At 43.1% G+C, this 25,183-nt stretch overlaps 1 protein-coding gene across 1 annotated transcript in view; it reads right to left on the minus strand.

Annotated features, from left to right (window-relative positions):
• The window catches only part of GPSM1 (G protein signaling modulator 1), a 594,912-nt gene that overhangs the window by 393,105 nt on the left and 176,624 nt on the right, over positions 1-25,183 (minus strand). The window contains exon 8 of the mRNA XM_053695674.1: positions 16,077-16,185. Coding sequence (XP_053551649.1) covers positions 16,077-16,185 — 109 coding nt within the window. The remainder of the gene's footprint in view (positions 1-16,076; positions 16,186-25,183) is intronic.

The raw sequence follows: 25,183 nt of genomic DNA on the forward strand, positions 1-25,183 counted from the left end.
ACATACCTCCTTGCAGGTGAACCCTGCCCGCTGTCCCCTGTTCTGAAGTTACCTCACTCCTCAGAATGGCCGAGAACAGCAAATGGATCTTAGTTACAACCGCTAAGATCATACACAAACTCAGGTAGATTCTTCTTCTAATGCTGCCTGAGAAAAAACAACACACTCCGGTGCTGTTTAAAATAACAAACTTTTGATTGAAGATATAAAAACTAATTTTAATAACCACAGTCCTCTCACACGTCCTATCTATTAGTTAGGTGCAAGAGAATGACTGGGTATGACGTAGAGGGGAGGAGCTATATAGCAGCTCTGCTTGGGTGATCCTCTTGCACTTCCTGTTAGGGAGGAGATATAATCCCATAAGTAATGGATGACCCGTGGACTGACTACACTTAACAGGAGAAAGTAGGCAGCGAACCTCGTCAACGCTGATTGCTTATGGAGCTGTTAATATGAGTCGGGATGGTTTCGCAGAAAGACTCTCCCTGCACCTAACGTTCATCCATGCTCTCACTGAGAGGCTGACAGGACTACTTAAAACTCCTGTCCCATCTCGAAGAGTACTACCCTCCATAAGAGACCCCCGAAATCTTCTGACACTTCCCAGGTTCAGTATTTCCCACAAGTAAGGAATGCAGCTGTGAACTCTTCCCATATTAAGAAGGAAATAAAAGCTGGAGAATATCCTTTTTTATTCACCTGGAGTCGTTTATTCCTATTCTATTCTGTGAGTATCTACAATTATTCATTATGGTGTTTGGATGCACTATGCCAATGTGATTTCTATCAACAATAGGAATCACTATACCCTAATAAGATCATGGAGAAGTTTTGGAGAGATTGAGGGATATAGTAATGAATCCACTGAGATCCCCAGCGCCTCCTTTTACAAACACATATCTATCAAACAGTCCTTGGGAGAGTCTGTTGGAAGGCAGCGGTTCTACCACTAGAGGGGAGTTAACCCTTTGAGTGCTAAGCACTTTCCCACCTGGGTGCTAATATATATGTTTTTTTTATTTTTTTTACATTTTTGAAAACATTTTTTTTTACTTTTTTTTTCTTCTACAGACTTAGGGGTCTGTAGCTGCTTAGATGCCTGAGATACAGGCTTCTAAGCAGCATGCCCCCTCCTCCTATACTTAACATTGTTAAGTATAAATAAAGTTGCGCAGTGACGCCATCACATCATTGCGTGTAACATCACCGCGCATCACGTGAATCCCCGGCGATGCCTGTCACTATACAGACACGATCGCTAGGGTAGGAGCAGTTAGGAGCCCCCAGATCTCCCTCAAGGTGGGAGAGTGCTAGTGACGGCTCTGAGCCGTCGTTGGCACCAGAGTAAGAAACTCTGTGACGACTCAGAGCCGTCATTAGCACTCAAAGGGTTAATATATTGTATACATTTTTCTTGTTAGTATTCTATTTGAGTAGTCTCGCTAAGGGAAAAACATAATTTATGCGTACCTGATAAATTTATTTCTCTTGTAGTGTGTTCAGTCCACGGGTCATCCATTACTTATGGGATATATTCTCCTTCCCAACAGGAAGTTGCAAGAGGATCACCCAAGCAGAGCTGCTATATAGCTCCTCCCCTCACATGTCATATCCAGTCATTCGACCGAAACAAGACGAGAAAGGAGAAACTATAGGGTGCAGTGGTGACTGGAGTTTTAATTAAAATTTAGAACTGCCGTAAAAGACAGGGCAGGCCGTGGACTGAACACACTACAAGAGAAATACATTTATCAGGTAAGCATAAATTATGTTTTCTCTTGTTAAGTGTGTTCAGTCCACGGGTCATCCATTACTTATGGGATACCAATACCAAAGCTAAAGTACACGGATGATGGGAGGGACAAGGCAGGAACATTAAACAGAAGGAACCACTGCCTGTAGAACCTTTCTCCATAAAATAGCCTCCGAAGAAGCAAAAGTGTCAAATTTGTAAAATTTTGAAAATGTATGAAGTGAAGACCAAGTTGCAGCCTTGCAAATCTGTTCAACAGAGGCCTCATTCTTAAAGGCCCAGGTGGAAGCCACAGCTCTAGTGGAATGAGCTGTAATTCTTTCAGGGGGCTGCTGTCCAGCAGTCTCATAGGCTAAACGTATTATGCTACGAAGCCAAAAAGAGAGAGAGGTGGCCGAAGCCTTTTGACCTCTCCTCTGTCCAGAATAAACGACAAACAGAGAAGAAGTTTGCCGAAAATCTTTAGTTGCCTGTAAGTAGAAATTCAGGGCACAGACTACGTCCAGATTATGCAAAAGACGTTCCTTCTTTGAAGAAGGATTAGGACATAATGATGGAACAACAATCTCCTGATTGATATTCCTATTAGAAACAACCTTAGGTAAAAACCCAGGTTTAGTACGCAGAACTACCTTGTCTGAATGAAAAATCAGATAAGGAGAATCACAATGTAAGGCAGATAACTCAGAGACTCTCCGAGCCGAGGAAATAGCCATCAAAAACAGAACTTTCCAAGATAAAAGCTTAATATCAATGGAATGAAGGGGTTCAAACGGAACACCCTGAAGAACTTTAAGAACCAAGTTTAAGCTCCACGGAGGAGCAACAGTTTTAAACACAGGCTTAATCCTAGCCAAAGCCTGACAAAAAGCCTGGACGTCTGGGTTCTCTGCCAGACGTTTGTGTAAAAGAATAGACAGAGCAGAAATCTGCCCCTTTAACGAACTAGTGGATAAACCCTTTTCTAAACCCTCTTGTAGAAAAGACAATATCCTAGGAATCCTAACCTTACTCCATGAGTAACTCTTGGATTCACACCAATATAAATATTTACGCCATATCTTATGGTAAATTTTTCTGGTAACCGGTTTCCGAGCCTGTATTAATGTATCAATAACCGACTCCGAGAAACCACGCTTTGATAGAATCAAGCGTTCAATCTCCATGCAGTCAGCCTCAGAGAAATTAGGCTTGGATGGTTGAAAGGACCCTGAATTAGAAGGTCCTGCCTCAGAGGCAGAGACCATGGTGGACAGGACGACATGTCCACTAGGTCTGCATACCAGGTCCTGCGTGGCCACGCAGGCGCTATCAGAATCACCGATGCTCTCTCCTGTTTGATCCTGGCAATCAGTCGAGGCAGCAACGGAAACGGTGGAAACACATAAGCCATGTTGAAAACCCAAGGGGCTGCTAGTGCATCTATCAGCACCACTCCCGGGTCCCTGGACCTGGATCCGTAACAAGGAAGCTTGGCGTTCTGGCGAGAATGCCATGAGATCCAGTTCCGGTTCGCCCCAACGAAGAATCAGTTGAGCAAATACCTCCGGGTGAAGTTCCCACTCCCCCGGGTGAAAGGTCTGGCGACTTAGAAAGTCCGCCTCCCAGTTCTCCACGCCTGGGATGTAGATCGCTGACAGGTGGCAAGATTGAGACTCTGCCCAGCGAATTATCTTTGAGACTTCTAACATCGCTAGGGAACTCCTGGTTCCTCCTTGATGATTGATGTAAGCCACAGTCGTGATGTTGTCCGACTGAAATCTGACGAACCTCAGTGTTGCTAACTGAGGCCAAGCTAGAAGAGCATTGAATATTGCTCTTAATTCCAGAATGTTTATTGGGAGGAGTTTCTCCTCCTGAGTCCACGATTCCTGAGCCTTCAGGGAATTCCAGACTGCGCCCCAGCCTAGTAGGCTGGCATCTGTTGTTACAATCGTCCAATCTGGTCTGCGAAAAGTCATTCCCTTGGACAGATGAATGGAATGGAATGAAGGACAAGGCAAGCATTTAGGATTTTTGATAACCTGGACTCCGTCAGGTAAATCTTCATCTCTACAGAATTTATAAGAGTCCCTAGAAAGGGAACCCTTGTGAGTGGTAACAGAGAACTCTTTTCCATGTTCACTTTCCACCCATGCGACCTCAGAAATGCTAGAACTATCTCTGTATGAGACTTTGCATTTTGAAAACTTGACGCTTGTATCAGAATGTCGTCTAGGTACGGAGCCACCGCTATGCCTCGCGGTCTTAGTACCGCCAGAAGCGAGCCCAGAACCTTTGTAAAAATTCTCGGGGCCGTAGCTAACCCGAAGGGAAGAGCTACAAACTGGTAATGCCTGTCTAGAAAGGCAAACCTTAGGTACCGATAATGATCCTTGTGAATCGGTATGTGAAGGTAGGCATCCTTTAAGTCCACTGTGGTCATATACTGACCCTCTTGGATCATGGGTAGGATGGTTCGAATAGTTTCCATTTTGAATGATGGAACTCTTAGGAATTTGTTTAAGATTTTTAGGTCCAAGATTGGTCTGAAGGTTCCCTCTTTCTTGGGAACCACAAACAGATTTGAGTAAAATCCTTGCCCTTGTTCCGTCCGCGGAACTGGGTGGATCACCCCCATTACTAGGAGGTCTTGTTCACAGTGAAGAAAAGCCTCTTTCTTTATTTGGTTTGCTGATAACCTTGAAAGATGAAATCTCCCTTGTGGAAGAGAAGCTTTGAAGTCCAGAAGGTATCCCTGAGATATAATCTCCAACGCCCAGGGATCCTGGACATCTCTTGCCCAAGCCTGGGCGAAGAGAGAAAGTCTGCCCCCCACTAGATCCGTTTCCGGATAGGGGGCCCTCTCTTCATGCTGTCTTAGGGGCAGAAGTAGGCTTTCTGGCCTGCTTGCCCTTGTTCCAGGACTGGTTGCTTTTCCAACCCTGTCTGTAACGAGCAGCAGTTCCTTCCTGTTTTGGAGCGGAGGAAGTTGATGCTGCTAGACTGTTTGGCCTTTGATTTGGCCCTGTCCTGAGGAAGGGTGTGACCCTTACCTCCAGTAATATCAGCAATAATCTCCTTCAAGCCGGGCCCGAATAAGGTTTGCCCTTTGAAAGGAATATTAAGCAATTTAGATTTAGAAGTTACATCTGCTGACCAGGATTTAAGCCATAGCGCTCTGCGCGCCTGGATGGCGAATCCGGAGTTCTTAGCCGTTAGTTTGGTTAAATGCACAACGGTATCCGAAACAAATGCATTAGCTAGCTTAAGGGCTTTAAGCTTGTTCATAGTCTCATCCAATGGTGCTGTGCGAATAGCCTCTTCCAGAGACTCAAACCAGAATGCCGCTGCAGCAGTGACGGGCGCAATGCATGCAAGGGGCTGTAATATAAAACCTTGTTGAACAAACATTTTCTTAAGGTAACCTTCTAATTTTGTATCCATTGGATCTGAGAAAGCACAACTATCCTCCACCGGAATAGTGGTACGCTTGGCTAAAGTAGAAACTGCTCCCTCCACCTTAGGGACCGTCTGCCATAAGTCTCGTGTGGTGGCATCTATTGGGAACATCTTTCTAAATATCGGAGGAGGGGAAAAAGGCCCCCCCGGGTTTATCCCACTCCTTGCTAATAATCTCTGTAAGCCTTTTAGGTATAGGAAAAACGTCAGTACACATCGGTACCGCATAGTATATATCCAGCCTACATAATTTCTCTGGGATTGCAACCGTGTCGCAATCATTCAGAGCCGCTAATACCTCCCCTAGCAATACACGGAGGTTCTCAAGCTTAAATTTAAAATTTGATATTTCTGAATCCGGTCTCCCTGGATCAGATCCGTCACCCACAGAATGAAGCTCTCCGTCCTCATGTTCTGCAAATTGTGACGCAGTGTCAGACATGGCCCTCATATCATCAGTGCGCTCTGTCCTTAACCCAGAGCTATGGCGCTTGCCTCTTAACTCAGGCAAATTAGATAATACTTCTTTCATAACATTAGCCATATCTTGTAAAGTGATTTGTAAGTGCCTTGATGTACTTGGCGCCACAATCTCACGCACCTCCTGAGCGGGAGGCGAAGGTACTGACACGTGAGGAGAGTTAGGCATAACTTCCCCCTCATTGTCTGGTGATAATTTCTTTACCGGTAAAGACAGACTTTTATTTAAAGTAACATCAATACAATTGGTACACATATTTCTATTGGGCTCCACATTGGCCTTTAAACATAATGAGCAAGCAGATTCATCTGTGTCAGACATGTTTAAACAGACTAGCAATGAAGCTATCAAGCTTGGAACTTTCTTTCAATAAGTTTACAAGCAATATAAAAAACGCTGCAGCGCTTTTAAAAACACAAAAAAAAAACTGTCACAGTTGAAATAACAATGAACTAATACAGTTATAGCAACCAATTTTCAGAGGATTGCATCCATTAGCAAAAGGATGATTAACCCCTCAATACCCAAAACGGATAATCAATTTAAGATTTAACGCCTTTCTCACAGTCAAACACACTGTCACAGGTCTGCTGTGACTGATTACCTCCCTCAAAAATGAATTTTGAAGACCCCTGATCTCTCTGGAGACGTCCTGGATCAAGGAGGAAGAAGCAGGAAGACTGTGATAGAATTTTAACTGCGCAACAAGGCGCTAAAAAAGGTCCCTCCCACTCATATTACAACAGTGGGAGACCTGATATAACGGTTTCTATGCAGAAATATACGTTAGCCATGTGGAAAAAAATCATGCCCAAAAAGATTTATCACCAAAGTACCTCACAAAATGAATAACATGCCAGTAAACGTTTTAAAAAACAACTTTCCAGTGTTATGCAAAGTTATCACTAAGCCTGCTACCAGTCGCTTCTACTGCAGTTAAGGCTCATACATTTATTTCAGTACTAACAGTATTTAAAGTCAAATTCTAGTCCCTAGAAAATAACTCAACTGCGCATACATTTATCAGCCTGATACCAGTCGCTACTACTGCATTAAAGGCTGTACTTACGTCATATGGGTAACAGCAGTGTTTTCTTAGTCAATTCCATTCCTAGAAAATATTTTACTGCACATACCTCATTTGCGGTGGACCCCGCATGCTATTCCCTTCTCTGAAGTTACCCCACTCCTCAGAATGTGCGAAAACAGCCAGTGGATCTTAGTTACGTCTGCTAAGATCATAGAAAACGCAGGCAGATTCTTCTTCTAAATACTGCCTGAGAGAAACAAACCGCACACTCCGGTGCTATTTTAAAATAATAAACTTTTGATTGAAGAATATAAGTAAAAAAACTCCTATCTCCTCTCACAACCTCCTTTGTTGAGACTTGCAAGAGAATGACTGGGTATGACATGTGAGGGGAGGAGCTATATAGCAGCTCTGCTTGGGTGATCCTCTTGCAACTTCCTGTTGGGAAGGAGAATATATCCCATAAGTAATTGATGACCCGTGGACTGAACACACTTAACAAGAGAAAAGGGGCAACAAGACATGGACTCCTTGCTCAGTGTGCTTAGAGGAATATGGCTACACCTCCCTAATGAGGCCCAATGAAGGCCAAAACAATCGTCTGGGGTTGTTATGTTCCTTGTTCAGAGAGGAATTGCCAGGTATTTCGGCGCTGGACTGACCTTAATAGGCGGGATCAGACTGATATACTACAGGAAAGTTCTAATCTGTGAAAAGCATTACTTAAAAGAAGCTGCACCCAGGTGCTAAATCGCCATAGACCAGGCTAACAATGGTATTGAGCTGGTTGTTCATACCTGTGAGTGAGCTTCTCTCTATGTGAATAACTATACATTCTCTAATGAGACTAGCACACAAATGTAATTTAACATAAGTAATTAGATATTAAAATCTAGGATTGTATAGATCAGGGTTATTCAAACCATGTGTCGCAACATATTACTAGGTCACAACATCATATGTACTGGGTCACGATTTGTCTGTGTTGTATGAGATTGTGGTGTGTGTGTTTTGTATGAGAGTTTATGTGGTGAGTGTGTTGTATGAGAGTGTGCGGTGTGTGTTGTATGAGAGTGTGTGGTGTGTGTTGCATGAGAGTGTGTGTATGTTGTATGAGAGTGTAGGGCTTGTGTATTTTATGAGAGTGTGGTATGTGTTACCCTACCCCTCTAGATTGTAACTTCTAGATTGAATAGGGCCCTCAATTCCCCCTGCATTTGTCTGTAAAATGTTGTCTTTTATCATATTGTTTCTCCATTGTACTGTTATCCTTGTACCCATGGGCAGCGTTGCGGAATCTGTGGGCACTTTATAAATAAAGAATAATAATAATATTAATATGAGGGTGACTGTTGTATGAGAGTGTGTGTTTTGTATGAGAGTGAGTGTGGTGTGTGTTTTGCATGAGAGTACCTATTAAAAAACTTACAAGTTTGACTACAATCAGGAATAAAGTTGCATACATTTTAGTCACTTTGCCAAAAATTACAACTATTTTGTTGTACATTACTTCAAAAATTTCAGACCAAGCATAAAAATAGGATCACCAAGATATGTGGTATCACTGACCTGGGGCTTGGGAAAAAAAAAAAGTTTAAAGAAACCTGGTATAGATAATCTTCCTTCATTACATTTTTACAGACAAAACGGTCTACACCTGTGATTTGCATACAAAGAGAGAAGCGCTCTACCAGGAACGAACAACAGCTCAGTGGCTTGTTCTATGGCGATTTACCACCCGGAAGCAGCCTCTTTTAGACCAGTGTGCTATTCACAGAAGAAAACTTTCCTGAAGTATATCAGTCTGATCCCGCCAAGTAAGGTCAGTCCAGCCCCGAAATACCAGGCAATTCTCCTCTGAACAAGGAACATGACAACCCCAGACGATCGTTTCGGCCTCCTATGGGCCTCGTCAGTGAGGTGCAGCCACATTCCTCTAAGCACACTGGGCAAGGAGTCCACGTCTGGTTTCCCCCATCACCCATAGGGAGACTTCCCCAGGGTCATAATAATTTGCATACAAAGAGAGAAGCGCTCTACCAGGAACGAACAACAGCTCAGTGGCTTGTTCTATGGCGATTTACCACCCGGAAGCAGCCTCTTTTAGACCAGTGTGCTTTTCACAGAAGAAAACTTTCCTGAAGTATATCAGTCTGATCCCGCCAAGTAAGGTCAGTCCAGCCCCGAAATACCAGGCAATTCTCCTCTGAGCAAGGAACATGACAACCCCAGACGATCGTTTCGGCCTCCTATGGGCCTCGTCAGTGAGGTGCAGCCACATTCCTCTAAGCACACTGGGCAAGGAGTCCACGTCTGGTTTCCCCCATCACCCATAGGGAGACTTCCCCAGGGTCATAATAATTTGCATACAAAGAGAGAAGCGCTCTACCAGGAACGAACAACAGCTCAGTGGCTTGTTCTATGGCGATTTACCACCCGGAAGCAGCCTCTTTTAGACCAGTGTGCTTTTCACAGAAGAAAACTTTCCTGAAGTATATCAGTCTGATCCCGCCAAGTAAGGTCAGTCCAGCCCCGAAATACCAGGCAATTCTTCTCTGAACAAGGAACATGACAACCCCAGACGATCGTTTCAGCCTCCTATGGGCCTCGACAGTGAGGTGCAGCCACATTCCTCTAAGCACACTGGGCAAGGAGTCCACGTCTGGTTTCCCCCATCACCCATAGGGAGACTTCCCCAGGGTCATAATAATTTGCATACAAAGAGAGAAGCGCTCTACCAGGAACGAACAACAGCTCAGTGGCTTGTTCTATGGCGATTTACCACCCGGAAGCAGCCTCTTTTAGACCAGTGTGCTTTTCACAGAAGAAAACTTTCCTGAAGTATATCAGTCTGATCCCGCCAAGTAAGGTCAGTCCAGCCCCGAAATACCAGGCAATTCTCCTCTGAACAAGGAACATGACAACCCCAGACGATCGATTCGGCCTCCTATGGGCCTCGTCAGTGAGGTGCAGCCACATTCCTCTAAGCACACTGGGCAAGGAGTCCACGTCTGGTTTCCCCCATCACCCATAGGGAGACTTCCCCAGGGTCATAATAATTTGCATACAAAGAGAGAAGCGCTCTACCAGGAACGAACAACAGCTCAGTGGCTTGTTCTATGGCGATTTACCACCCGGAAGCAGCCTCTTTTAGACCAGTGTGCTTTTCACAGAAGAAAACTTTCCTGAAGTATATCCGTCTGATCCCGCCAAGTAAGGTCAGTCCAGCCCCGAAATACCAGGCAATTCTCCTCTGAACAAGGAACATGACAACCCCAGACGATCGTTTCGGCCTCCTATGGGCCTCGTCAGTGAGGTGCAGCCACATTCCTCTAAGCACACTGGGCAAGGAGTCGACGTCTGGTTTCCCCCATCACCCATAGGGAGACTTCCCCAGGGTCATAATAATTTGCATACAAAGAGAGAAGCGCTCTACCAGGAACGAACAACAGCTCAGTGGCTTGTTCTATGGCGATTTACCACCCGGAAGCAGCCTCTTTTAGACCAGTGTGCTTTTCACAGAAGAAAACTTTCCTGAAGTATATCAGTCTGATCCCGCCAAGTAAGGTCAGTCCAGCCCCGAAATACCAGGCAATTCTCCTTTGAACAAGGAACATGACAACCCCAGACGATCGTTTCGGCCTCCTATGGGCCTCGTCAGTGAGGTGCAGCCACATTCCTCTAAGCACACTGGGCAAGGAGTCGACGTCTGGTTTCCCCCATCACCCATAGGGAGACTTCCCCAGGGTCATAATAATTTGCATACAAAGAGAGAAGCGCTCTACCAGGAACGAACAACAGCTCAGTGGCTTGTTCTATGGCGATTTACCACCCGGAAGCAGCCTCTTTTAGACCAGTGTGCTTTTCACAGAAGAAAACTTTCCTGAAGTATATCAGTCTGATCCCGCCAAGTAAGGTCAGTCCAGCCCCGAAATACCAGGCAATTCTCCTCTGAACAAGGAACATGACAACCCCAGACGATTGTTTCGGCCTCCTATGGGCCTCGTCAGTGAGGTGCAGCCACATTCCTCTAAGCACACTGGGCAAGGAGTCCACGTCTGGTTTCCCCCATCACTCATAGGGAGACTTCCCCAGGGTCATAATAATTTGCATACAAAGAGAGAAGCGCTCTACCAGGAACGAACAACAGCTCAGTGGCTTGTTCTATGGCGATTTACCACCCGGAAGCAGCCTCTTTTAGACCAGTGTGCTTTTCACAGAAGAAAACTTTCCTGAAGTATATCAGTCTGATCCCGCCAAGTAAGGTCAGTCCAGCCCCGAAATACCAGGCAATTCTCCTCTGAACAAGGAACATGACAACCCCAGACGATCGTTTCGGCCTCCTATGGGTCTCGTCAGTGAGGTGCAGCCACATTCCTCTAAGCACACTGGGCAAGGAGTCCACGTCTGGTTTCCCCCATCACCCATAGGGAGACTTCCCCAGGGTCATAATAATTTGCATACAAAGAGAGAAGCGCTCTACCAGGAACGAACAACAGCTCAGTGGCTTGTTCTATGGCGATTTACCACCCGGAAGCAGCCTCTTTTAGACCAGTGTGCTTTTCACAGAAGAAAACTTTCCTGAAGTATATCAGTCTGATCCCGCCAAGTAAGGTCAGTCCAGCCCCGAAATACCAGGCAATTCTCCTCTGAACAAGGAACATGACAACCCCAGACGATCGTTTCGGCCTCCTATGGGCCTCGTCAGTGAGGTGCAGCCACATTCCTCTAAGCACACTGGGCAAGGAGTCCACGTCTGGTTTCCCCCATCACCCATAGGGAGACTTCCCCAGGGTCATAATAATTTGCATACAAAGAGAGAAGCGCTCTACCAGGAACGAACAACAGCTCAGTGGCTTGTTCTATGGCGATTTACCACCCGGAAGCAGCCTCTTTTAGACCAGTGTGCTTTTCACAGAAGAAAACTTTCCTGAAGTATATCAGTCTGATCCCGCCAAGTAAGGTCAGTCCAGCCCCGAAATACCAGGCAATTCTCCTCTGAACAAGGAACATGACAACCCCAGACAATCGTTTCGGCCTCCTATGGGCCTCGTCAGTGAGGTGCAGCCACATTCCTCTAAGCACACTGGGCAAGGAGTCCACGTCTGGTTTCCCCCATCACCCATAGGGAGACTTCCCCAGGGTCATAATAATTTGCATACAAAGAGAGAAGCGCTCTACCAGGAACGAACAACAGCTCAGTGGCTTGTTCTATGGCGATTTACCACCCGGAAGCAGCCTCTTTTAGACCAGTGTGCTTTTCACAGAAGAAAACTTTCCTGAAGTATATCAGTCTGATCCCGCCAAGTAAGGTCAGTCCAGCCCCGAAATACCAGGCAATTCTCCTCTGAACAAGGAACATGACAACCCCAGACGATCGTTTCGGCCTCCTATGGGCCTCGTCAGTGAGGTGCAGCCACATTCCTCTAAGCACACTGGGCAAGGAGTCCACGTCTGTGAGCTGTCTCCAGCTAAATTTGTCACAATGTACAAATCTTTCATATAAGTGCCTCCGAGTACGGATATGCAGTCATAGTTTGCCACCAGTGCACTGAATTCAAATACATACCAATATGAACAAGTTTGTAAAACATCCAAACTCCCTAAATCTAAATCAATATGCAATAAAACACATGAGGGACATTAAAAACAGCATTTAATCTCAAAGTAAATATTTAACAAAGGAAAATGAAACAACGCTGTAATATTATTGTTCCTGCGTTTGCTGCACGATACATCCGAAAACTGTGCTAGTTTTTCCTCTCTCTTCAGTTGTAGCACTGTTTAACGTGCCGCAACATACAGCAATGCTTCTTAATGTACAGTAAAAACAAATACATTTCCAATCAAGAGCAAACAATATTTTCTAAAAAATATTACAATTATTGTTCTTTATACCTTCGCAGAAATAAAGTTTAATCTCAGGAAGACTTCCCCTAAGATCCGCTGTTTGCTTGGGAATGATAAATTCAGATGTGAGGCAGAGACTATGTCACCTGTGGCTCAGCTTTAAACGGACATGATATCTCTATTATCTAATTTGTGTTGTTCTCTTTTAATCCTTTGTTAAAAAGTATACCTAGGTAGGCTCAGAAGCTGCTGATTGGTGGCTGCACATATAGGCCTTTTGTTATTGTCTATCATTTAGCTCCCTGCAGTACATTGCTGCTCCTTCAACAAAAGGATACATTGAGAATAAAGCAAATTAGATAATAGTAGTGAATTAGAACGTTTTAAAAAAAGTTTAGGATCTATCTGAATCATGAAAGAAAAGTTTTTGGTTTCATATCCCTTTAAGACCGTGCGCTACTTTGTAAATATGGGGTGGGTGGTAAGCCTTAGAGCAAGAGATGACTTGAAAGTACAGTAAACGGCACCCATAAAGGTTAAAACATAGACGGCTAGATTACGAGTTTTGTCGGTAATGGTGTGCGGTGCCAACGATTAGTTTTCCCTCACCGCTCACCTACAGACAACGCTAGTATTACGGGCTTTTACAAACCCGGCGTTAGCCGCAGAAAAGTGAGCGGAGAACAAAATTTTGCTCCACATCTCACCTCAATACCAGCGCTGCTTACGGTAGCAGTGAGCTGGCAAAACGTGCTCGTGCACGATTTCCCCATAGGGATCAATGGGGGAGAGCCGGCTGAAAAAAAAACTAACACCTGCAAAAAAGCAGCGTAAAGTTCCTAACGCAGCCCCATTGATTCCTATGGGGAAAATACATTTATGTCTACACCTAACACCGTAACATGAACCCCGAGTCTAAACACCCCTAATCTTACACTTATTAACCCCTAATCTGCCGCCCCCGACATCGCCGACACCTGCATTATATTATTAACCCCTAATCTGCTGCTCCGGACACCGCCGCCACCTACATTATATATATTAACCCCTAATCTGCTGCCCCCAACATCGCTTGGAACAGCCAATAGGATTGAGGTCGCATTCTATTGGCTGTTCCAATCAGCCAATAGGATTGAAGTTCAATCCTATTGGCTGATTGCATCAGCCAATAGGATTTTTTCTACCTTAATTCCGATTGGCTGATAGTATTCTATCAGCCAATCGGAATTGAAGGGAAGCCATCTTGGATGACGTCATTTAAAGGAACCTTCATTCAGTTGTCGGATGAAGAACGAAGAGGATGCTCCGCGTCAGATGTCTTGAAGATGGACACGCTCCGTGCCAGATGGATGAAGATAGAAAATGCCGCCTGGATGAAGACTTCTGCCCGTCTGGAGGACCTCTTCTGGCTGGCTTGGATGAAGACTTCTGCCCGTCTGGAGGACCACTTTGCCCGGCTTCGTTGAGGACTTCTGCCCAATTGGGTGAAGACTTCTCAAGGTAGGGTGATCTTCAAGGGGTTAGTGTTAGATTTTATTAAGGGGGGATTGGGTGGGTTTTAGAGTAGGGTTGGGTGTGTGGGTGGTGGGTTTTAATGTTGGGGGGGTATTGTACTTTTTTTACAGGTAAAAGAGCTGACTACTTTGGGGCATTGCCCCGCAAAAGGCCCTTTCAAAAGCTATTTGTAATTTAGTATAGGGTAGGGCTTTTTATTATTTTGGGGGGGCTTTTTTATTTATTAGGGGAATAAGATTAGGTGTAATTAGTTTAAAAAACTTATAATTATTTTATTATTTTCTGTAATTTAGTCTTTTTTTACGTACTTTAGATAATTGTATTTAATTGTAGTTAATTTAGGGAATTAATTTAATTATAGTGTAGTGTTAGGTGTAATTGTAACTTAGGTTAGGTTTTATTTTACAGGTAAATTTGTCTTTATTTTAACTAGGTAGCTATTAAATGGTTAATAACTATTTAGTAACTATTCTACCTAGTTAAAATAAATACAAAGTTGCCTGTAAAATAAAAATAAATCCTAAAATAGCTATAATGTAACTATTAGTTATATTGTAGCTAGATTATGGTTTATTTTATAGGTAAGTATTTAGTTTTAAATAGGAATAATTTAGTTAATGATAGTTATTTTATTTAGATTTTTTAAAATTATATTTAAGTTAGGGGGGGTTAGACTTAGATTTAGGGGTTTATAACTTTAATATAGTGGCGGCGACGTTGGGGCGGCAGATTAGGGGTTAATAAATGTAGGTAGGTGTTGGCGATGTTAGAGACGGCAGATTAGGGGTTAATAATATTTAACTAGTGTTTGCGATGCGGGAGTGCAGAGGTTTAGGGGTTAATATATTTATTATAGTGGCAGCGATGTCCGTTTCGGCAGATTAGGGGTTAATTTTTTTTATTGTTTGCGATGTGGGGGGGCCTCGGTTTAGGGGTTAATAGGTAGTTTATGGGTGTTAGTGTACTTTTTAGCACTTTAGTTAAGAGTTTTATGCTACGGCGTTAGCCCATAAAACACTTAACTACTGACTTTTAAATGCGGTACCAGGCTTGACAGGAGAGGGTGTACCGCTCACTTTTTGGAAGACTCGTAATAATGCCGTTATGCAAGTCCCATTGAAAATATAGGATACGCAATTGACGTAAGTGGATTTGCGGTATTTTCGAGTCTGACCAAAAAAGTGAGCGGTGAGCCTGTCATTTCAAGACTCGTAATACCAGCGGGAGTTAAAAAGCAGCGTTGGGACCTCTCAACGCTGCTTTTTAAGGCTAACGCAAGACTCGTAATCTAGCCGATCGTTTCAGTTGCTTATTTTAAAATTGCCATCACACCTAAAATAAGTATTATAATATTACCAATACATTGCAGAGAATTACAAATTGTATTGTCCCTTTAAAGGGACATGAAACCCAGATTTGTCTTCTTTCATAATTCAGATAGAATGTAACAATTTAAAAAAAAGTAATTGTTAATTTCTATTGCCAGATCTACTTTGTTCTCATGGTATACTTTGTAAAAAAGCAGGTTGGTCGGCTCAGAAGCTTGCACATGAGCACGAATGCTTTTATTATTGTTATATTTTTATTTATTTATTTTTGCACAAACCGCAGCCATATAGTTCCCCAGACAAGTGCACAGTACCTACCTGGGTATGCACTTCAACAAAGAATAAAATGAGAATGAAGCAAATTAGATAATACAAATATATTTGAAACTTTTTAAACTAAATGAATCATGAAAGACAATATTTGTCCCTTTAAACAGTGTACCTGCCATGGAATCTCTCTCATCCTGCAGTGTCTTGTAAATTATTATCATTCGCTCTCCCATTTAATCCATTCATCTTGTTATCTATCCCAATTATCTCCTCTAGATTGTATTAGTTTGTAGAAATGTTTCTTTTATCATACATTGTATGTATCCCTCTGTACAGCCTAAGGCAAATAGAGCACGGATACTGTATATAAATCAGGACAAAGATGGCTGACGCCCATTTTCATACCTCGCACGATATCTCCATATGTCTTTTTGCATAACGAAGAGCTTCCTCATGATTTTCCAATGATACATAGGCATTTCCCAGGCTCCAGCAAGCGCGGCCTTCACCCACTCTGCAAATGAGAGAGAACAAGAAGCAATCTAATTTATATTACTTTAATATAATGGCAATTTATTTTGGGGGGGGGGGTAGCAAACAATTCACCAAATGTACTGGTAATATTGCTATAACTATGCACAAAACTACATAAGGACAAACATTTTTCTTTTTTCCCAAAAATTAAAAAACGGATCTAATTCTCTAATGATTCTACAAACATTTCTTGATGACCCTGATCACAGTATTTTAATCTTAACTCTAATCAAGGGCAGCCTAATCTACTGCCCATGGGCGACAATCAGTTCTCTGTGTGGCACTGAGCAGAAAAGAAATAATATCAATAATTAGTTTTTGAAAAAACAGTTCAACAATTATTAGCTACTTAAAGGGATATACTAATTCACAATATTATGCTCTAATATAGTAGAGCATAATTGTTTTGCCTTAATGACCCTATATAGATAAAGATTAAAGGAATAGTAAACACCAAAAATGTTATTGTTTAATCCCTTTGTTTACCATTCCCCAGTTTTGCAAAACCAACACTGTTATATTAATATACTTTTTACCTCTGTAATTACCTTGTAACTAAGCTTCTGCTGACTGCCTCCTTATCTCAGATCTTTTGATAGACTTGCATTTCAGGCAATTAGCGCTGACTCTTAAATAACTTCACGTGCATGAGCACAGTGTTATCTATATGAAACACATGAACTAATGCCCACTAGCTGTGAAAAACTGTCAAATGCAGAGGCGGCCTTCAAGGGCTTAGAAATGAGCATATAAGCCTACCTAGGTTTAGCTTTTAACTAAGTATAACAAGTGAACAAAGCAAATTTGGTGATAAAAGTAAATTAAAAAGTTGTTTAAAATTACATGCCCTATCTGAATCATGAAAGATTAATTTGGACTTTACTATCCCTTTAAACACATAGGTAACATATCATTCTACCAAATATCGCAGCTCTTAGGTAGAATACAGCAGATAATAGGCAGGTCATGAGATGATGGTCCTGATTGTGTCACCAAACTCTCCTTCTTGGAAGATGATTCCACACACATACACGTGCATTCATGTGTATGTGTAGCATTTCTGTGGTATATGTGTAATGTGTGTAATCCCTCTACCCCTCACACCAAACTTCACAGAAGCACTAAGTAATTAGATCTGCAACAGCTCGCTAGCTCTCAAACCTCTCCTCTCATCCATCACCTCCTTTTCCTGCCCTGACCAATCTATCTGCCAGTATAACTCCACCCTTACATCGGTCATTGACAATCTGGCCCCTCCAACCATAGCTCAGAAACCACACTCTCATCCTCAGCCCTGGCATACTCCTCTGACACAATACCTACGCAGATGTTCCCGTACTGCTGAGCGACACTGGAGAAAATCTCGGAGTTCAGCTGACTTTCTTCACTACAAGTTCATCCTGAACTCCTAATATTCTGCCCTTAATCTCTATAAGCAACAATACTTCTCTAATCTCATCTCTACTCTTTCCTCTAACCCAAAATGTCTGTTCTCCACGTTAAATACTCTTCTCCGCCCACCCCCACCTCCTAATACAACCTCTCTCTCAGCTCAAGATTTTGCCAGCCACTTCAATAACAAAATTGACTCCATCAGAAGTGAAATCAGCTCTCAACATACTACCAATCTCCCACCCCCTCAAAAGCTCACAATCATCCAAAACCCAAATATCCAAAAATGCAGCTCTTTTGCCCCTGTTAGCGAGGATGAAGTTTCTGCCCTTATACTGTCCTCCTACCTCATTACCTGTCCCCTCTACCCCATCCCCTCACAGCTACTCCCCTCCCTCTCTTCTACCCTCACCCCCATACTCACACACATTTTCAACCTCTCCCTCAGCACTGGTATATTTCCCTCATCTCTAAAACATGCACTGGTCACACCTGTCCTCAAAAAACCTTCCCTCGATCCAACCTCCCCATCCAACTACCGCCTTATTTCCCTACTCCCTCTTCCCTCAAAGCTCCTCGAAAAGCTAGTATACGCACGTCAATCCCATTTCCTTACACTAAACTCTCTTCTTGACCCACTGCAATCTGGATTTCGTCCCCATCACTCTACAGAGACAGCAATTGTCAAAGTTACCAACGACCTACTTACAGCAAAGTCCAAAGGCCACTTCTCTCTGCTTATTCTCCTTGACCTGGCTGCAGCCTTTGACACTGTTGACCACCCTCTTCTGCTCCAAACCCTCCAATCCTTCGGCATCTGCGACACAGCTCTCTTGTGGTTCTCTTCCTATCTCACTAACCGTACATTTAGTGTAGTCTTCTCCGGAGCATCCTCTACCTCATTACCACTTTCTGTTGGGGTACCTCAAGGCTCTGTCCTCGGTCCCCTTCTCTTTTCAATCTACACGTCATCATTAGGTTCCTTAATAAAGTCCCATGGGTTTCAATATCATTTGTATGCTGATGACACCCAACTCTACCTCTCTGCACCAGACCCACCTCCTTCCTTACTAACCCATGTCACTGTCTTTCTCATATCTCATCTTGGATGTCCTCTCACTACCTTAAGCTAAATCTCTCCAAAACTGAACTCCTTATTATTCCCCCTCCTTCTAATGTCTCCACCCCCAAAATTTCTATAGCTGTTGATAATTCCATCATTACTCCTACCCCACATGCCCGATGTCTTGGGGTCACACCTGACTCAGATCTTTCTGAGTACGCTTTTTTTACACATCGGGTTGCGCTTGTATTACAAGTTGAAAGTAAAAAGTTATCGCTTTCACGCTAACCTGATGCACACAAAGAGCCAAACTTAGAATATCATGTGCACGTTCACGTATTCCCCCATAGAAGTCAATAGAGAACTCACACAAACCCGATCACAAATTCTCAGGTGTGATAACCCGACATGAAAAACAAAATGTATGCTTGCCTGATAAATTTATTTATTTTCGGACATGGAGAGTCCACGACGTCATTCCAATTACTAGTGGGATATTCAACTCCTGGTCAGCAGGAGGTGTCAAAGAGCACCCCAGCAAAGCTGTTAAGTGTAACTTCCCTTACTCATAATGCCCAGTCATTCAGCCGAAGGAAAAAGGAAAAACAAGAAACACAAGGGTGAAAAAGGTACCTGAGGTTTACTAAAAAAAAACTGCCGAATTATAAATAAGAAGAGGGCAGGGTTGTGGACTCTCCATGTCCGGAAAGAAAGAAATGTATCAGGTAAGCATACATTTTGTTTTCTTTCCTATGACATGGAGAGTCCACAATGTCATTCCAATTACTAGTGGGAACCAATACCCAAGCTAGAGGACACGGAAAAAACACGGAATAAACAGGGAGGGAGAAAAAGGCAGGAGAAACTAAACAGAAGGCACCACCGCTTGAAGAACCTTTCTCCCAAAAGCCGAGGCAAAAGTATAAAATTTGGAAAAAGTAATAAATCCAGGCCCGGGATAGCGGCGAAGATACTCCAAAAAAGATATGAATTTGGAGGAGTTGCAATGCCTAGCATACGTGGATATTATGAGGCAGCCAGGCTTTCTCATATCACAGCGTGGGCAGACAAGGGGGAACAGCAGGGCTGGAAAAGCATAGAAACATCGGCCCTTCCCCTAGGCCTAAAGTTGGCAGACTTACCCTGGGTCCCTAAGCACTGTGTTGACAGCTTGGGATTACAAAATATCATTATCAGAGATAATCTGAAAGTTTGGTATAGCCTTAGAAACCTACGCGACATCGCTCCACATCCGTCTCCCATTCATTCTGTACCAGCCTTACTGGCGGTTCTCCCTGACACACACATACAGCAGTGGAGTGATTGGGACCTGAAAGTGGTCTCCCGTGTATACCTCTCGGATATCTTAATCCCACCCCATAATATCAGCGCCATTATCCCAGAGCCCCCCCCCCCCCCCCCCCGTGGGCCTCTTCCGAATATTCGAGGCTCTACGCCTTTATGACATCTTGGGGATTCCCCAAAGCCCTAAACAGGCCCCTGACTAACTGGGAAAAGCTATGGCAACTCCCTATTAGGACTCCTAGGCTCATATCGTTCCACTATGATCTACTACAGTCGTCCACTAACAGAGACAGACCATGGCAGCTAAGGGCTTGGGAGGGAGATTTATCCAGACCTATTTCAGATAAAGACCTATCCACAGCCATGACGTTAACTAAAAAGACGGTACACTGTGCAAATACATTAGAAGCTTACATGAAATTATTCCTAAAATGGTACTATACTCCCACGAGGTTGTCACAGATGTTCCCCACAACGCCCCCTTTGTGTTGGAGGGAGTGCACGCAAAGAGGCTCAGATATGCATATTTGGTGGGACTGCCCAAAACTGGCACCTCTCTGGACACAGATAAAAACCGTCTGCACCAACCTTGGGCTCTCTATCCCACTCACTCCTGCAATCGCCCTTCTACACATTTTCCCGAGGAGCGTTCCAACCCACGTCTCTAAATTGGTCATCTTTGTCCTAGCGGCCACAAAACTGGCGATAGCAAGGGCCTGGAAACAAACCCATCCCCCAGATGTAACGGTCGTTACATCTATAATGCAGGTATACGCCAACATGGAACAAAGTTTCTATTCCCATATGGACAAGGAAGAACTTTACTGGCAGATCTGGGAGCCCTGGTTTAACTACCAAGGAGCTCAAAGCTAAATACCTAGTCGAATTAAAGGTTCCAGCCACCCCTACCACCATATTCTTGCCCTTCCCCCCTTTCCCCCTCCTCCCCCTCCCCCCTCATGTAGTATGGAAACTCATACTCCTCCTCCCCCCGCCTCTTTTCAACCCAGGCTCCCCCCGCCTGGAGATGCGCACTATAATTACTAGTTGTAGTACACGGAGAGGCATTCCCAAGCTGACTTCACGAAATTCCTAGAAAGTTGAGTTACTGTGCAGGACTGAGGTACTACCCGGTCCTTGTATTCTAAGTTTGTTCATACTGTTTGTAAACGAGGTTTTCATAATTGTTATGTTTCTCAGTTCACATTACTCGAAAATGAGGTTTATATGGTAGATATCTTATTTCATACTTGACATGCTTGACCTATATGCTCAGTATTTTCATTAATAGCTATATCTACTGTGTCATTACAACGGCATAATGTCTATGTATATGTTAATCTGTTGGTCACCTGCGCTGTGACATCTGCTGTAATGTTTAATCCTCAATAAAAAATCTAAATAAAAAAAAAATAAAAAAATTTGGAAAAAGTATGCAGAGAGAACCAAGTTGCCGCCTTGCAAATCGGTTCCACAGAAGCTTAATTTTTGAAAGCCCAAGAAGAGGAGACAGCCCTAGGTGTAATAAGCCGTAATTCTCTCAGGAAGCTGCTGTCCAGGAGTCCCCAGCCTGATAGGCTGGCGTCCGTAGTTACAATCACCCAGGAAGGTCTCAGGAAGCATGTGCCTGAGACAGATGTTCCTGTGAAATCCACCACGAGAGAGATTCTCTTGTTAGGGGGTCCAGATTTATCCTCGGCGATAAATCCGAATAGTCTCCATTCCATTGACAGAGCATGCAAAGCTGCAGCAGTCGTAGATGGAATAGAGCAAAAGGAATGATGTCCATGGAAGCCACCATCAGACTAATCACCTCCATGCATTGAGCCACTGTTGGATGAAAGGCAGACTGGAGAGAAGGGCCAGCAGCAAGAAGTTTGGATTTTCTGACATCCGTCAGGAAAATCTTCATGGACAAGGAGTCTATGATTGTTCCTAGGAAACACACTAGTAGACAGAACTAGAGAACTCTTTTCCTGATTCACTTTGCACCCGTGGGAACATAGAAAAGACAACAACATCTCTGTATGAGATTTTGCTAGTTGAACCAAGATGTCGTCTAGATAAGGCGCCACTGTGATTCCCTGGGATCTGATCACTGCCAAAAGTGCTCCCAGGACCTTTGTGAATATTCTGGGAGCCGTGGCAAGACCAAATGGAAGGGCAATAAACTTCCAGAAAGGCAAATCTTAGAAACTGGTGATGATCCCTGTGAATTGGAACATGTAAGTACGCATCCTTCAGGTCTATGGTCATCATAAACTGGCCTTCCTGGACCAATGGAATGATTAGTTTCCATCTTGAAGGACGGGACCCTGAGGAACTTGTTCCCTCTTTTTTGGGAACCACAAATAGATTTGAATAGAATCCTAGACCTCGTTCCGTTAGAAGGACTGGTACAATAACTCCTAGGGAGGATAGATCCTTTATGCAATTTAAGAAGGCCTCCCTATTTAACTGGTTTAAGGATAATCTTGACAGGAGAAATCTACCCCTTGGATGGCAAGACTTGAATGCTATCTTATAACCCTGGGATACTATGTCCACAGCCCATGGATCTGGGACATCACGAATACAGGCCTGTTTGAAAAGAGAAAGTCTGACCCCACCTGATCCACAATCGGATCGGGGGTGGACCCTTTATGCTGATTTAGAGTCAGCGGAGGGCTTTTTGTTTTGTTTTCTCTTGTTCCAGAGCTGGTTGGATTTTCAAGAGGACCTGGATTGCTATGGTTTAGAAGAGGAAGAGGAGGACTTTTGCCACTTAAAGTTATAAAAGGAACAAAAATGAGAAGATTGTCGACCCTCTAGGTCTATTCTTCTTGTACTGAGGTAGGAAAGATCCCTGTAAACTCTGAAATGATCTCCGCCAGACCAGGTCCAAACAGAGTTTTACCCTTATAAGGTAAAGCTAAAAGCTTGGCCTTTGAAGTAACATCAGCTGACCAAGATTTTAACCACAGAGCTCTGCGGGCTAGCACAGTGAAGCTAGACATCTTAGCTCCTAGTCTAATCATTTGAATGTTGGCATCACAGATAAAGGTATTGGCCAATTTAAGAGCTTTGACCCTATTCTGGATTTCTTCTACCGTAGTTTCCTCAGAAATAAGATCAGACAAGGCAATACTGTGGCAATACTATCTGCAGGTTGCCACTGTAATCCTTTATGGATGTACATCTTTTTCAAGTAAGCCTCTAGCTTCTTATCCATTGGATCCTTAAAAGAGCAACTATCCTCAATAGGAATAGTAGTTCTCTTAGCAAGAGTAGAAATAGCTCCTTCTACCTTAGGAACAGTGCGCCATGATTCACAAATAGAGTCAGCAACAGGAAACATCTTTTTAAAGACAAGAGAAGGGGAAAAAGGAACCCCTGGTTTATACCATTCCTGAGCTATAATTTCAGACATCTTCCTTGGAACAGGAAAAACTTCCTCAGAAGATGGAGAATGATAAACTCTATCCAGTTTAGAAAACTTAGTAGGTTTGAAAGAAACCAAAGGTTCAGAGTTGTCTAAAGTAGCCAAAACCTCCTTCAGTAGTAACTGGAGGTGTTCAAGCTTAAATCTAAAATGTAATTCTTCAGATTCTGAAGATTTTTCTGCTAAAGTGTCAGAGTCTGAGATTCCACCTTCAGAAGTTACTGAAGAATTTTCCTCATCAGACAAATGAGAAAGGCTGGCTAATGCCGACTTAGAGTGGTCAGAAACCTTAGTAGCAGGCAAATGTTTATATTTCCTCTTACGCTTACCTGAAGAAGGGAAAGCAGATAAAGCCGCTGACACTGCCGAAGTAATCTGAGCGGCGAAATCCCCATGTAAATAAACACCCCCAGGTGGTTCAGAAGGCACAGTATGAGACACAACTAAGGCTTGGGATGTTTGAGGAGAAAGGTACAGCATGTCGCACAGAAAAATCCTGAGAGACACTTGGCTCAGAAGGGAGAATTTTTTCTTTACATTTTAACGTTTTCGCTAAACATGAGGAACAAAACTGCATTGGTAGAGCAATCTGATTCTCTATGCATAGTAAACATTTATCTAGAGAGATAGGTTGATCCTGTTCTGAGTCCATAACTCAAAAGGACGGGTCCCACTAGCAATAACCAGAACGATGAACCAAAATAAAAAATTCAAAATATTTTTTTTTTCTTATATTGTCAAAATTATTAAATAACAAGGTTGAAAAACATATATGAACGTTAACTTCAGACAAACTATCTGAAGCTCCTACTGGACCAGAGCGAAAATCCCACTAGTAAGCAGAAGAAGCAGTGAACTGTTTCAGCTAAACGATTTGTCACTGAAATTACTCCGTTCGGCGAATAACTAAGTCGACACCTCTCCTAAGCCTTCAATACGACTCTCTGAGCTCACAAAAGTCTGCTCCGTAAAAAAACGGAAGAAAACTGCGCCACACATAAGAGCGCAAAATAACAAACAGCTGCATAAGTTTTAAAAGCCGTTAGTTCCCTCCAGTACGCATAAAATTTGTCTTCCATGTAAGTTCCAATACACTTCAAGGAAAAATAAGCCATACACTCTGCCAAGAATGAGGGAATTAACCCCTTAAGTCTCTCATCTGTCTTCATATTTTAAAGTGCCAACTATAAATATATCTTAGGATTTATGACACCCAATAAAAAAACTGCACCAACACTGTACCCCAAAGACAATAGGGTAACTATGTCCCATACAAAGCAAAAACGGGAACTGAAAGCAGGGTTTGAAAATCATATACCTCCTTCAGGGCCTTGTCAGAAAATATGTATGTGGGTCACTTAAAGGAGTTAAGTGCTTAAGCATATATAATAAATGTAACAATAAGGGCATAATTCACTGGTGAGTGAGTGTGTTCAACAAAGAATGCTTCTATGCACTGATAGAATCCTGATCGAGTCAAATAGGTAAATAGTTAAAATATAACTTTTATTTTTACAAATTAAAAAAACAGCAAGTTTATTTTATATCCTGCTGCCCACTCTTTAAAGTAAAAACACATCTCCTGTACGTATACTTTTATAGATATTGAATCTTTTAGTACAGCGGTATGTATAGATCTTTTAGTTCAAATCTAGATGACTTGTTGCTGTTGTTGGGGTTGTATTATGATCCCCTGTATAATGAAATTATTTAACCTGGCCTAATGTTAGGTTTGTTGAACATTATACTCTTGATCCAATCCCCTCTTTAAATACGGTAGATAACCACCTTATATTG

Source organism: Bombina bombina, chromosome 12, assembly GCF_027579735.1.
Source record: "Bombina bombina isolate aBomBom1 chromosome 12, aBomBom1.pri, whole genome shotgun sequence".
Classification (NCBI taxonomy): Eukaryota; Metazoa; Chordata; class Amphibia; order Anura; family Bombinatoridae; genus Bombina; species Bombina bombina.